This window comes from Cervus canadensis, chromosome 18 (assembly GCF_019320065.1).
Source record: "Cervus canadensis isolate Bull #8, Minnesota chromosome 18, ASM1932006v1, whole genome shotgun sequence".
Lineage (NCBI taxonomy): Eukaryota > Metazoa > Chordata > Mammalia > Artiodactyla > Cervidae > Cervus > Cervus canadensis.
In genome coordinates this window covers 40,598,342-40,613,512 of record NC_057403.1, presented here as the reverse complement: position 1 = coordinate 40,613,512, position 15,171 = coordinate 40,598,342, and the positions used below count along the sequence as shown (strand labels likewise).

The 15,171-nt window shown below is 46.2% G+C and overlaps 1 protein-coding gene across 5 annotated transcripts in view; it reads left to right on the top strand.

Moving 5' to 3' along the window:
• Positions 1–15,171, top strand: part of NLRC5 (NLR family CARD domain containing 5) — an 85,891-nt gene that overhangs the window by 20,478 nt on the left and 50,242 nt on the right. For 4 of the 5 annotated variants that reach the window (XM_043436649.1, XM_043436648.1, XM_043436647.1 and 1 more), the window contains exons 2-6: positions 7,847–7,958; positions 8,073–8,414; positions 9,989–10,295; positions 11,117–11,176; positions 13,982–14,050. In XM_043436649.1, coding sequence (XP_043292584.1) covers positions 10,001–10,295; positions 11,117–11,176; positions 13,982–14,050 — 424 coding nt within the window. In that variant the 5' untranslated portion in view covers positions 7,847–7,958; positions 8,073–8,414; positions 9,989–10,000. Of the gene's footprint in view, positions 1–7,846; positions 7,959–8,072; positions 8,415–9,930; positions 10,296–11,116; positions 11,177–13,981; positions 14,051–15,171 lie in introns of all 5 variants that reach the window. The other variant, XM_043436646.1, reaches the window with a different exon arrangement.

Here is a 15,171-nt window from a genome sequence, read left to right as displayed (position 1 = left end):
TTGCCCTTGGCTGATCCGAATGCCCCTCCTCCACTCCCTGGACATGACCCATAGCCAGTGTCTGGCGGATGTGGCCGTTGACGGGGCGGGAAACAGCAGCCCAGCCCCCTTGCCTCTTGGCAGGATAGGCCTGTTGACCTGTCACTCACATCCCAGAGCTCCCTGTGGTCAGGCTGAAGCTAGACCGCTCCTGAAACCACATCTTTGCCTACTTCTTCCCTTGCTCCATCCGGCTTCCCTTTCAGCCTTAATAAATAACTTCAACAGACACCCCTGTCTTGGGTTCTGCTTTTAGCAGCCTGACCTCGAGCATCCTCCTTTTATAGATGAGGACACTGAAGTACCCAGCCATGGGGTAACCAAACCAAAGCCACACAGCCGGTACCAAGTAGAGAGTCGAATCCAGGGCCCTGTTGCCAAGGCGTTTGCTCTTGTCCAGAACCAGGTGGTGTTGCCAGCTGCTGAAGGAAGGACTGACCAAGAGGAAATGACCGTGCAGAGTGACAAGCCCTGCTGTGGGGGAGAAAGAAGAACTGCTAAGGAGGGAAGCCCAGTGGTGGGGGTGTGACTCAGTCTGGGAAGGCAGCCGGCAGGACTTCCCTGAGAAGGGAGCAGAAGTTGATTGGAGCTGAGTCCATAAGAAGGAGGAGTTTGCAAGATGGAAGGGAAAGGGCAGGGCATTCGAGGCAGAGCAGGGCATGGGTGCAAGGTGGGGAGTTGTGAAAGAGGATGGCGGGGTGGGGCCGGGAGCGTGGTCACGTGGCAGGCAGCGGGGATGGTGTGAGAAGGTCTAAAACTGGCCAGGGCCCAGATGGTGAAGGACCATTTGTTTACACTCATCCTTTGAGCCTTTCTTGAGAACCTGATGTGGACCTACTTTGTGGAAGTCATACTAACATGGTGCCACACTGCATCTTGCAGGTGACGGGAAACTGTAGGAGGTTTAGACAGAAATGAGACCGGAGCTGAGTTTTAGAGATGACTCCGGCCAGAGGAGTGCGTGTTGGTGTGTGTGCACATGTGCATGAGTGTGGACTGGAGGGGGGGGCGCGGTCTCCAGGCATAGGGAGCAACAAGAGCAAAGGATTGGGTGAAAGAACTGGCTCTCCTAACCTTCCACAGCGTGGCATGCCCCAGATAGCAAGAGAGATTCCCTAAGAGCACAGTGATGAGGGCGACGGAAGGGGCTGGCCGCTTAAAAGTGAAGCCAGGATGGAGCTCCCCTCTGGTCAAGCCTCCTATGCCCACCCCTCAGTGAGACTGGCGCCCCGACAAGGCCCCCTACCTTTTTCCCTCTTGCTGTCTGGACCTGGACTGGAGTGGCAGGAGCGTGGGACCACAAACCCACATGCCTGCATTCCCTTGGGAATCTTACTGTGTGATGCTGGCTTTTCATTACCTCTCTCTGAGCCCCATGTCCCAGGAATGCATTGGTGATTCTTAGACGTAACACATTTTCTAGGGAATCTTCCTGACCCAGGGATTGAACCCTAGTTTTTAATATGAACATTCTATGACTTTGAAACAATTGTACCTGTTGAAAAGTTTTAATGTACACAGTGGTCCAAAGAATATGGGTGGCCCTCAGTGTCCCTATCCTCAGATGCTCTAGTCCTTTATATAAGATGGCACAGTACAGTCAGCGCTTCATCTATGGGTTCCACAGCTGAGGATTCAGATCCACAGATACAGAGAGCGAACTGTACAGTGTAAAGGGCTCTGCTTTGCCTGCTTCCCCCACATCCACTCCCCAGGTACAATCCTGTCACCAGTTTTCTTGTGTAACGCTAGAGTTGGTCTCTCTGTATGCAGATTCACACAGCACATTTAAAACAGACATATGCCATAGCTTTTAAAAGTTGACTTCTCTTACTAGTATACTTTGGAGCTTTTTCCGCTTAGCATGTTTTAGCTGTTCATCCATCCTGTAGTACGTAATAGTGGCTCAGAGGTAAAGAATTTGTCTGCACTGCAGGACATGCAGGAGATGCGGGTTTGATCCCTGGGTCGGAAGGATCCCCTGGAGGAGGGCATGGCAGCCCACTCCAGTATTCTTGCCTGGAGAATCCCATGGACTGAGGAACCTGGCAGGCTGCAGTCCATAGGGTCGCAAACAGCGGACATGACTGAAGCGACTGAACGCAATGTTATTTTGTTCCTTTCTATTGCTAAATAATATTCTGTTGTAGTGACATACCATATTTTGCTTACTCATTTGTGGAGTTATGGAAATTTTGATTTTTTTCACTTTTTGGCTATGAGGGATGATAAACATTTGTGTATATGTTTTCGTGTAAGTGTATGTATTTCATTTCTCTTGAGTATAAACCTAGGAGTAGAAAATTGCTGAGTTATAACTCTGGTTAACGTTTTAAAGAACTGCCAAACTCCTCCAAAGTGGCTGCACCATTTTGCCTTCCCACCAGCCGTATATAAGGGTTCCTATTTCTCCACATCCTCGTTAACAGTTGTATTATCTTCTCTTTCATTGTAGATATTTGAGGGGGTATGAAATGATATCTGGTTGTAGTTTTAATAAGAAAACTTTAATTACTTAATTTAAAAATAATTCTTAAAAAAGGAGGGAATTCCCAGGTGGTCCAGTGGTTAGGACCCTGTACTCTCACTGCCGAAGGCCTGTGTTCAATACCTGGTCCAGGAACTAAGATCCCATAAGTAGTGTGGCACAGCCAATAATAATAATTCTTTCCATTCAGAATACTTGTATTACTGTGTGTTTTAATACTATGTATCTTTCCATATTTTCCCTCTCAATCAGTTCAGTTCAGTTCAGTCGCTCAGTCGTGTCCGACTCTTTGCGACCCCATGAATTGCAGCATGCCAGGCCTTCCTGTCCATCACCAACTCCCGGAGTTTACTCAAACTCATGCCCATCAAGTTGGTGATGCCATCCAGCCATCTCCTCCTCTGTTGTCCCCTTCTCCTCCTGCCCCCAATCCCTCCCAGCATCAAGGTCTTTTCCAATGAGTCAGCTCTTCACATGAGGTGGCCAAAGTATTGAAGTTTCAGCTTCAGCATCAGTCCTTTCAATGAACACCCAGGACTGGTCTCCTTTAGGATGGACTGGTTGGATCTCCTTGCAGTCCAAGGGACTCTCAAGAGTCTTCTCCAACACCCCAGTTCAAAAGCATCAATTCTTCAGCACTCAGGTTTCTTCACAGTCCAACTCTCACATCCATACATGACCCCTGGAAAAACCATAGCCTTGACTAGACGGACCTTTGTTGGCAAAGTAATGTCTCTGCTTTTTAATATGCTATCTAGGTTGGTCATAACTTCCCTTCCAAGGAGTAAGCATCTTATAATTTCATGGCTGCAGTCACCATCTGCAGTGATTTTGGAGCCCCCCAAAATAAAGTCTGACACTGTTTCCACTGTTTCCCCATCTGTTTCCCATGAAGTGATGGGACCAGATGCCATGATCTTCGTTTTCTGAATGTTGAGCTTTAAGCCAACTTTTTCACTCTCCTCTTTCACTTTCATCAAGAGGCATTTTAGTTCTTCTTCACTTTCTGCCATAAGGGTGGTGTCATCTTCATATCTGAGGTTATTAATATTTCTCCCGGCAGTCTTGATTCCAGCTTGTGCTTCTTCCAGCCCAGCGTTTCTCATGATGTACTGTGCATATAAGTTATCAAATAGTGGATTTTAAATGGGTGTGAAGCTAATTTGAACTCTCTTCCATTCCTTAGATAAATTTGTTCTATTTTAAATCTGGCACCATCAGGTTTTAATGGTAGTTACTTTATAAGGTGCTTTTGTTTGGAAGTCTCTCCATTATTGCCTGCCTTTCCCAATGAATAGTCTCTGATATAATTGCCTTCATTTTTTTCTTTACTAATTCTAGTTCAAAATGTTTTTTATGAAATAGTTAAGACACGCAAACAGTTGTCATAGTTGACATTTTTGTCTAAATGATCATTACTATAATTTTACCAAGTTCTCTGAAGTATCCTATTGTGTTGTTTTTAAGGCATTGCTTTAAATATGCCTATTAAGTTAGAGGTTTTCTTTCTTTTACTTTCTGTAGTCACAAGCAGGCTTGTCTTAGTCTGTTATAGCAATTCTGGCCGTCATAACAGAATACCATAGGCTGGATGGTTTATGCAACACACATTGATTTCTCACAGTTCTGGAGGCTGGGAAGTCCAAGATCAAGGTGCCAGCAGATCCAGTGTCTGGCAAGGACCCTCTTCCTGATTGGGGGATGGACACCTCCTCGTATTATCCTCCTCACACGGCTGTGAGCAGGGAGAGGAAGCACATCTCTCCTGCCTTTTCTTATAAGGGCACTGACTCCATCATGAGGGCTCCATCCTCATGACCTAATTACCTCCCAAAGGCTCTGTGTCCAAACACCATTACATTGCAGACTTAAGCTTCATCATATAAATCTGGGGGGAACACAAACATTCAGTCCATAGCAAGGCTTTATCTCAATTTTTTCATGCTTTTCTTCATTTCTTCTGTTAGAATCTGACAGTTTTCTTTTTTAAGAAAACCATTATTACCCCAATAGCTCTTCAACTGGCTATATTTTTTTGTTGTTGTTTCCAAGTACAGTACTTACCTCTGTTATATTAGAATGTGCTCTTCTTTTTTTAAAATTTATATTATTAAAGTATAGTTGATTTACAGTGTTGTTAATTTCTGCTATACAACAAAGTGATTCAGTTATACATATGTCTATGTTATTTTTCATATTCTTTTCAATTATGGTTTATTATAGATATTGAACATAGTTCCCTGTGCTATGCATGGGCTTCCTTGGTGGCTCAGATGGTAAAGAATCTGGACCTTGTCTTTTATCCACTCTACGCATAATAGTTTGCATCTGATTATCCCAAACTCCCAATCCATTCCCTCCCCCACTGCCCCTCCCCACTGGCAACCAAAGTCTATTCTCTGTGGGTCTGTTCTTGTTTTGTTCCATTTGTGTCATATTTTAGATTCTACATATAAGTGATATCATATTCTGTTTCTCTTTCTCTTTCTAACCTACTTCACTTAGTTTGATAATCTCTCGTTCAATTCATGTTGCTGCCAATGGCACCATTTCATTCTTCTTATGGCTGAGTGGTATTCCATTGTATATATGTACCGCATACTCTTTATCCATTCATCTGTCAATGGACAGTTAGGTTGTTTTCATGTCTTGGCTATTGTAAATAGTGCTGCTATGAACAGAGCGGTATGTGTATCTTTTTGAATTACAGTTTTGTCTGGGTTTTGTCCAGGAGTAGGGTTGCTGAATCACATGGTAACTCTATTTTTAGTTTTTTAAAGAATTTCCATTCTGTTCTCCATAGTGGCTACACCAATTTACACCAGCGTAGGAGGGTTCCCTTTTCTCCACACTCTCTCCAGCATTTGTTATTTGTAGACTTTTTAATGATGGCCATTCTGACTGGTGTGAAATGGTACGTCATCATAGTCTTGATTTGCATTTCTCTAATAGTTAGCAATGTTAAACATCTTTTTATGTGCCTATTGGCCATCTATGTGTCTTCTTTGGGGAAATATCTATTTAGATCTTCTGCCCGTTTTTTGATTGAATTGTTTCTTTTGTTACCAAGTTGTATGAGCTGTTTGTATATTTTGGAAATTAAGCCCTTGTCTATTGCATTATTTGCAGATATTTTCTCCCAGTCAATAGGTTGTCTTCTAGTTTTGTTTATGGTTTCCTTTTCTATACAAAAGCTTGTATATTTGACTAGGTCTCATTTATTTTTGGTTTTATTTCTATTGCTTTGGGAGACTGACCTAAGAAAATATTGGTGCTGTTTATGTCAGAGAAGGTTTTGCCTATGTTCTCTTCTAGGAGTTTTATGGTGTCATGTTGTATAATTGTTAGGCCATTTTGAATTTATTGCTGTGCATGGTGTGAGGTGTAAATCAATTTCATTGATTTACATACAATTGTCCAACTTTTTCAGTACCACTTGCTGAAGAGACTGTCTTTCCCCCATTGTATTCTTGCCTCCTTTGTCAAAGATTAATTGACCGTAGCTGTATGAGTTTATTTCTGGGCTCTCCATAAAATGGGATGTTTTGAGAAAACAGCATCGAAACATGTATATTATCTAGGGTGAAACTGATCCCCAGCCCAGGCTGGATGCATGAGACAAGTGCTCGGGCCTGGTGCACTGGGAAGACCCAGAGGGATCGGGTAGAGAGAGAGGTGGGAGGGGGGATCGGGATGGGGAATACATGTAAATCCATGGCTGATTCATGTCAATGTATGACAAAACCACTACAATATTGTAAAGTAATTAGCCTCCAACTAATAAAAATAAATGGAAAAAAAAAATGTACCCTGTTGATGTGGATTGATCTGAAGTCTGGAACTTTGTTGTTACCTTCCTCATACTTCTTAGATACTCCATCAGTGCATCCTTTGATCTTTTGCCTTTCTTCCATTCTTCCACATACTTTTTATCCATCTTTTCTTTTGTCCGTCCCTTACTGTTAGACAAGATCGCCGAAGCTGTTTCATAGACGTTTGTACCAGTGTCATTTTATTTTAGACTTATTTATTTATTTATGGCTGTTCTGGGTCTTCATTACTGCTGGGGCTTTTTTCTTGAGTCGTGGCAGCCGGGGGCTACTCTCTAGTTGCAGTGCTCGGGCTTCTCCTTGCCGTGGCTTCCCTCGTTGCAGAGCACAGGCTTCAGTACTTGTGGCATGTGGGCTCACTAGTTGCAGCTCCTGGGCTCTAGAGCACAGGCCCAATGGTTGTGGCCCACAGCATGTGGGCTTTTCCCAGATCAGGGAATGAACCTGTGTCTACTGCGTTGGCAGGTGGATTCTTTACCACTGAACCACCGGGGAAGCGCTATTTGCTTATTTTCATTTTCAGTTATGCTGGATCTTCATTGCTGCCATGGGCTTTCTCTAAAAGTGGTGAGCGGGGACTACTCTCTGGTTGAGGCCTGTAGGCTTCTCATTGCTGTGGCTTCTCTTGTTGCAGAGCAGAGGTTCTAGTCTGTGGGCTTCAGTAGTCCCAGCCCTCAGGCTCAGGAGTTCTGGAGTGCATGCTCAGGAGTTGTAGCACACGGGCTTAGTTGCTCCATGGCATGTGGAATTTTCCCAGACCAGGGATCAAACCCACATTGCCTGCATTGGCAAGCAGATTCCTATCCACTGTACCACCAGGGATGTCCTTATTTTATTTTTTATTGAGATATGGTTAATATAAAATATTATATAAATTACAGTGATTCACAATTTCTACAGGTCATACTTCATTTATAGTTATTATAATAAAGGAGCTAATAAAATAAAACTAATAAAATGATCATCATTTTGTTGTTCTCTTGGTGAGACAGTGATCAGTACCTCTGGGTTTTCTCATTAAGAAGGATGTTTACTCTCAATTATTTAGAAACTTCTTCATGATGTATTAAGAGAGAAAACTGCACATTCTAACCTCTTTGAGGTTTTATTAGGAAAGAAGGCTGACATCTTTGGTAAGGGTTATTCCATCTTCATATCATAAATTAGTTGTAATAAATCTACTGGATTGGAGGGGTATTTAGTGATGTAACAGGTCACTGTAAGGGGAATATTCAAACTGGCAGAGTAAGAGGGGCATCCTCTGGGCCAGATGTGGCGGGAAGTGACACCGTGGAGGGCTGGGCTGTGCCCAGTCCAGGGACAAGAAGAATCTTGCTTGGGGAAGAATAAGATCTGTACATGAAGATGAGAAGGCTGTTTCTGGGTTGATGTCCTCAGAGGAGTTAGGAATAAGGGTCAGTGCCTTCTTTACAGAATTCCTCTTCGGATGCAGAATAATGATGATAGAGTGGTCTGTCTCCTCTCTTAGGAGCCTAGCCTATGGAAAGAACCTGAAACTCCAGCTCCAGGACTTGGCCCAGGAACTTAGGAGACCCTCTCTGTGGACATCCTAGATCATCTGTGATGAACCAGGGAGCCAGGTCCGTGACCATCCCTTCACTGAGGATCTTTCTACTATAATCCTCTGTTTCCAAGGCTGTTTGCTACTGACTTTCACAATGACCAATAATGATATAACGTGTTTTTTCTTCCAGGGCTGGTTATTTTTAAAGAGCTTAATGTCTTTCTCCAAGGGGACAGAGCACTCATGGTGGAAACAAAGGCATCATGTTAGACTGGCTGGGGGAGAAATTGGAATTTGAAGGACTTTCCCAGAAATTATACCATCCAGGCACTCCTCACTTCCGCCTGGCACCTTGCTGCCCTGGATGAGTTCTTTATGGGCCACATGGACTTTGGACACTCTAGCCCGGAAAAGAAGCCATGCCGAAGGCCGTGGTCTCATCCTTGTGCCAAGATCACACAGAGGCCAGGGATTAGCCCTTGTCTGGTGCCGCCTAGGGTTCCCAAACCTTGGAAATTAACTGGCCTGAGAGGTAAGAAATCTCAGTTCTGAGCATGTGTCCTCCATGGACTTACGTGATGATCTCCGTATGTCCTTTACCTGTCCCCAGCTTAGCCTTTTCATCTGTTGAGTGGGGACCGTGATCCCTGCCCACGCCATAGATGTGAGCATATTTCTTGAAGTCTCAAACTCTGTGCCTGAGCAAGGAGTTGTTGCTATTAGTTTGGTTGAAGAGGGGTGACCAGAAGGAGCTGGGGATATGTGCCCACTAGGTCTCTGCTGGGGGTCAAGGGAGAAGCTGGAGTCTGAACCCCAGAATACATGGTGTTGGCCCCAGCGTCTGGGAGTTAATAAGGCTGGTCCCTGCCTGGGCCTCCTATCTTTTTCAGAGTTAGAAATGAAGTCTCTGGAGTTGTGAGGATTCGATGAGACACATAAGGCACATAAAACAGTGCCTAACACACAGTAAATGCTTTCTGAGCTTTTATCTCAAGACAATAGTGCCAGAAAGTACATTTGGAAATGTTCTAGTATATTCCACCATGTGATGGATAACCAGTTAATCTCTAACTGTTGGATACTTAGGTTGCTTCCAATTTTTAACTATTAAAAATACTCTTACAGTGCACAGCTTTGTAACTAAAAATTCTGTTTAAGTCGATGATTGTGTCCCAATGCCAGCATATTAGAAATGTAATTGCTGAATCAAAGGGTCTTCAGACTTTTTAAGCTTTCACAAAATAAGTGCTCCTTGCCTCATTTTAATACTCCTACCAGCAAGTTGTTTGAGTTCCAATTTAGAAGGGGAGAATTTGCTTAGAGAGAAGAGAGGGTCTGTATTAGCTAGGATTATATTTCACTGTGAATAGCAAAAGGGCCTAAGCAACAGTACTTTAAACAGTACAGAAATGAATTTCCTTGTCATGTATTAGAAATTCAAAGTCAGAGAGTCCAGGACAGGAAAGCTTTACTCTCCACCTTCCTCAGTGCTGGCTTCTACCTCACAACCCAATATGGCTGCCCAAGGTTTGGCCATCACATCGGCATTCCAGTCAACAAGAAGAGGTTAAGAATGATATACAACATTTCCACTGACATCTCATTGGCCAAAATTTAATTACATGAGTATATCTAGCTGCAAGGGAGGCTGGGAAATAGTCTATTTCAGATAACTAGGGAATATTTAGGGGTTCTAGTACTAAGAAAGAAGAGAAGAACAAATATGGGGGGACAGCTAGTTGTCTCTGCCAGAGAAAACTTAGCTCAGACAGAGAGCAGCACAAATGGGTCCATAGAAATAAGAACAAATAAAGCATTATCAGGGCATCATCCACAGGGGATGAACTAAACCATCCAGACCCATGACATAGGCATGGATTATTTTGGCAGAGAATACAGAAGAAGGAGATTAATTTCTGGGCCTGAGCTCTGGGCAATGGCATCAAGACACTACAGAGAGACCACTTCTCTATCTTCTGTGTCCATCGCTTCTCTTCTCTTTAGCTGTGGGGAGTGGTTTCTGACTGCTGCTCCTGGCTTTCCCCCAGCTTACCTGTCCCCCAGCTCACCTACTTCGCAGCTCACCTGCCTACCCGGTCCCTGCAGGGTCAGCTCCTCATGGACCCCATTAGTCTCCAACTGGGCACCAGGAACCTGCATGGATGTCTCGTGAGGCTGCTCAGCAGAGACCTAGAATGGCTAAACGCCAAGGTGAAGTTACTCCTCCCCAACGTGGACCTGGGCTCTGGAAATCAGGCCCTAGACCCCACACAGAGGGTCATCCTGATACTCCAAAAGCTGCATACCCAGGGTCCGACCACCTGGAAGTCATTCATCCACTGCTTGTGCATGGAGCAGGATGTGCCGCTGGACATGGAGGTGCCGCTGATGAGCACGTGGGGCCACGAAGACGGTAAGAGTGGCCATGGGAGGTGCAATGCTGCCAGCTAGTGCCCAGGGCCGGGGGAGCCAGAGAGCCCCAGGCGAGGCCAGGACTTGCCTGGGTCACACAGAGATGTGTGGCCAACCAGGAACAAACTTCCGTGTTTCTGTACACCTCCCAGAGCAAATGCCCTAATACTACCGAGTCTGCTGGGGGCCTGGAGGACTCCTCCTTCCACCTGGTACCACCCTAGTTGCCCAGAAAGGCAGGATGCAGAGAGAAAGGACCAGGTGACTCCTTCCTGCCAGGAAATTCCTGATAGCCCATACTGCCCAAGAGGTTTCTTTTTGCAGAAAAAACAGTCCTAGGGAGAGCCCTCTGGCCGCCACTTAGGGGCAGGCTGATTGGACTCTGTCCTGTTCAGTGAACGTCCCTTGGGCTCTTCCATTTACAGAGCACTGTGGGGAAGCTCAGAACAGTGATTGTGTTCTTGGAGAGGAAGCGAGAGCTCACTCAATAACTCTACAGGCAGAGTACAGGCCAGGTGGGGGTGCACGGTGTACACATGCGTGGATACACAGGTGTGTACTTGTGCACAGGCATGAATGAACACATGTGCATGCACCCACTTACTTGTATGTGCACAGACCTTTAGATATGCACGTATTTCTGCCCACAGCTGACTTCAGGGCTCACTGCCAGCTGTGCCCTCCACAGATTGCCAAGTATAGATTTCTGGCTTGCTAGGAACACCCCCTGAGGGATGAGCCCTGAGCCAGACATGGGGCCAGAGCTGGTCCCAGGACATCCTCGCACATCCCCATGGCATATCATCTCCTTCCCTCTTTCAGGCTTCCCCAGTTTTCTGGAAATTGGCGAGGAAAGCCAATCAGACTCTCAGCTCCACCCTGGTAAGGCCTGGGGTTGGGGAGTAGGGGTGGGATGTGGAGGGTGGGTGCACGCTAAGTCCCCCACCTCAAACCCAGAACAGGCTGGTGGTAGCTGGTCAGAGCCATTTTCCGTAAACTAGCCTCCTCATGCTTAGACCCATTTGCGCATTTCCCATGCCCCTCACCAGGGCTCCCAGCCTCGCCTGTACCCCGTTTCTGCCCCTCAGGCTTTGGCATGTCTGATAGCTTTTCCCATGGGTCTCACCTGGAGCCTCCTGGGAGAGTTTGAGGTTGGCAGCCCGCCCTTAGCCACTGCCGGAATCCCCCACTTGGTTTCACTTGGGGAAGCCCGTTCTCACTTCCCTGTTCCCAAACCTCAGGGCCTCAGGCTCCAAGCCCACAGAGGCAGGCCTCTCACCATTCGGACACCCTCAGGCCTGACACCCATAGTCTGCCGTCCACACCCAGGGAGCCTCTGACTGGTTTTCTGGTGGGGCACAGAGAGCTCAGTGATCAGATGGTCCATCTCACTGATTCACCACACTCTTCAGAACTTTTCTTTCCTTTTTGTTCCATCTTTCTTTTTTAACCATGGTCAATTACATAGCATCAAATTTACCATCTTAACCATTTTAAAGTGTACAGTTCAGTGTATTAAACACATTCACATTGTTGCACAACCATCAGGCCATGTGAGAGGCACTCAGTCATGTCTGACTCTTTGGGACCCCTTAAACTGTAACCATCAGGTTCCTCTGTCTGTGGGATTCTCCAGGCAAGAATACTGGAGGGGGCTGCCATTTTCTGCTCCAGGGGATAGTATTGATATTTTCAACATTAGTAAGTCTTCCAATCCATGAGTATATGATATCGTTTCATTTATTTATATCTTCTTTCATTTCTTCCAGCAACATTTTGTAGTTTTCATTGTACAAATCTTTCCCTTCCTTGGTTAAGTTAATTCCTAAGTACTGGTTCTTTTTGATGCTATTGTAAATGGAATTGTTTTGGTAGTTTTTTCCTCAGATTGTTCGTGTATAGAAATGTAGCTGACTTTTGTGTGTTGACTTTTTATTCCTGCTACTTTGCTGGTTTCATTTATTCTAACAGCTTTTTTTTTTTGTGGTGTCTTTAGGGTTTTCTACATATAAGATCCTATCATTTGCAAACAGAGATGATTTTACTTCTCTTTTTCAATTTGGACGTCTTTTATCTCTTTTGCTCACCTAATTGCTCTGGCTAGAACTGCCAGTTTTATGTTGAATAGGCGTGGTGAATACCTTTTTCCTGATCTTAGAGGAAACACTTATAGTCTTTGACCATTGAGTATGATGTTTCTGTGGTTTCAGAACCTTTATTTCTATAGAATTACTGACTTTTTACTTACACGTGTACATGGTAGGAACAGCACCAGGCTTTAACAGAAAACATCCTTTTGGACCATAGCCCATCAGACTCCTCTGTCCATGGGACTCTCCAGGCAAGAATACTGGAGTGGGGTGCCATTCCCTGCTCCAGGGGATCTTCCCAACCCAGGGATCGAACTCATGTTCCCTCCATTACAGGCTGATTCTTTACCACTGAGCCACCAGGGAAGCCCTATCCTAGCTCCCCAACAAATCAAAATTGATACCTGGTCCTTCTGTCCCTTATCACTGAGATGGCATAATTGTCACCTGGCTGTAACTAGGTCTGGTTGATATTTAGCTAATGAGTCCCTTATTAGTAGAAGACTTATTAAAATATTGAAATACAAGGGAATTCCCTGGCAGTCCAGTGGTTAGGACTCTGTGCTCTCACTGACAAGGGCCCAGGATCAGTCCCTGGCTGGGGAACAAAGATCCTGCAAGCCACACAATGTAGCCAAGTATACACACTTGGCTATATTTATATATATGCATACACTCTTAGACTGACTGCAGCCCCTCTTTGGGACCCCTGGCTTTCCCCACAAACCAGCAACTACAAATTTAACACCTGGCAGTGTAAGGGGCCTGCTTCAGGGCCAGTCTGATTGATCACTACTTCTTTTATTTTATTTTAGACTTTTTTTTTTAAATGTGGACCATTTTTAAAGTCTCTATTACGTTTGTTACAACTTTACTTCTGCATTTTGGTTTTTTGGTCCTGAGTCTTGTGAGATCTTAGCTCCCCTACCAGGGACCAATCCCGCACCCCCTACATTGGAAGGTGAAGTCTTAACTACTGGATCACCAGGGAAGTCCCCTGCTTTACTTCTTAAAATCCTTTCTTCGTCCTCTATCTTTCTTCCTCCCTTCCTTTCTGTCTCCCCTTCATTCTTGTTCTCCTTCCTTTCCCAACCTCTTCAGAAAAGTATTAGCTCTTGAAAATCCATGCACCCAGACAAGAACTCATGAGACTAGTAAGAGCAGTGAGGACATGTGGAAGAGGGGAACTAAGGGGGGATAAAGCACACGGGGGCAGGAGGGCGGGCACAGGCCTGACCAAGCCTGGGGGAAGCTCCACTTTTCTAACCAGGGGTGCCGTTGACAGAGCTGGGTCCTTTCCAAGCCGTTTAGTGCTTAAGGCTGTTGGCTGCGGGCCCGGCTCCCTGCATTCTGGTCTGGGAGGTCCCCAGGCCCAGAGCCTCCAGCCCTCTCACTTGGGCCCAGGGACCCCTCTGCAGACAGAAGCTGATGTGGACACAGCCTTGGCTTGCTGTCGGCCTTCACTCAGTCCTTGAGTGTAGATATACTTGTCTGGCTGCTGCCTGTCTGTGGATTGGAGCTCCCTGAAAGTGCTGGGTACCTCCTCAGCCCGGGCCCCCAAACCTCACCCCTTAACTCCTCCTTTCTTTCCTTCCAGGCCTCAAGCGGCCTCATCAGAGCTGTGGGTCCTCACCTCGTCCAAAACAGCTCAGGAAGCAGCAACAAGGTGGGTACCAAGGTGGGAAGTGAATTGCCTTGGGGCAAGGACCCAGACCCTGGACTCTGTCCCCTGATCACAGGCTTCTAGCTGGTCAGGGGCTCTTGTCTTCCAGGCTCCCAGGAGGTCCTGGGTGAGCAGAGGACAGAAGTGGATCTGGCAGGGAGACCTTGCCAAGCCCCCAGGGGCAGGGCTTCTGCAGAGACGAGGGAGCTCAAAGCATCCTGGCGGTCGCAGCTCCATCATCCAGGCTTTTCTGGGGATGCTTCCAGGTCCTCAGGGTTTAGGGAACCCCAGGGATGTGACCAGCATGACCTCATTGAGAGCCTAGTTAGGGCTAGGGCTCAGCTGGATGCTGAGATAGAAGCCTTGGGGGTCACTGGGGAGACATGGAAGCTACTGAGGACCAGTCAGGACAGACAGAAGCTTCCCTCATTCTCCACCAGTTGTCCCACCAGCTGTGATACCCAGCCCCATCAGGCATAGCCAGAGGATTCACAGCTGGTCAGAGGATTCACATCTATATAAAACAGGACACTATGTCAGGGGTCCCCCCTCCCTGTGGGCATCTCCAGTGTCCCTCAGCAGTGACCCTGAGCCCTCCCCTGAGTTACCAAAGGTCTCCCAAATAACTCAGCAGTTCAAGTCAACACCTGGCACTGTAGGTGTTGACTACTGACTGGTTTTAGAAGTTCTGATTGGTCATAACCTGGGTCCATAGGTGGTTGGTGCTCTCCTCGACCTCGCAGAACTGAAGTGTTGGGGGGAGTGGTGGTGGCAAAGGCAGGTTACTCCGGAATCATCATAAAAGTTTGTTCCAATAAGATATTGCCAAGGAAGCACCCCCCCCTTCCTCTCTCCCATCTTTTTGAAAACTTTACGCCACTTGCGTTGCTGCAAAACAAACAAGAGCCATGATCCACACGTCCCCATTCATTATTTCCATGTGTGAATGGCAGCCAAAGCCTGTGCTTCTGTACAGCCAGTTAATTCTGGGAATTTGGGTGGCACAAGACCACCCGTGTGCCCTTGCCATCTCCATGCCCACACCCACACACACATGCAGAGCTGAGGCTACAGGATCCCAACCACCTGATGAGGGGGAGGGGGGCTGGGGGGAGGAAGGGGAG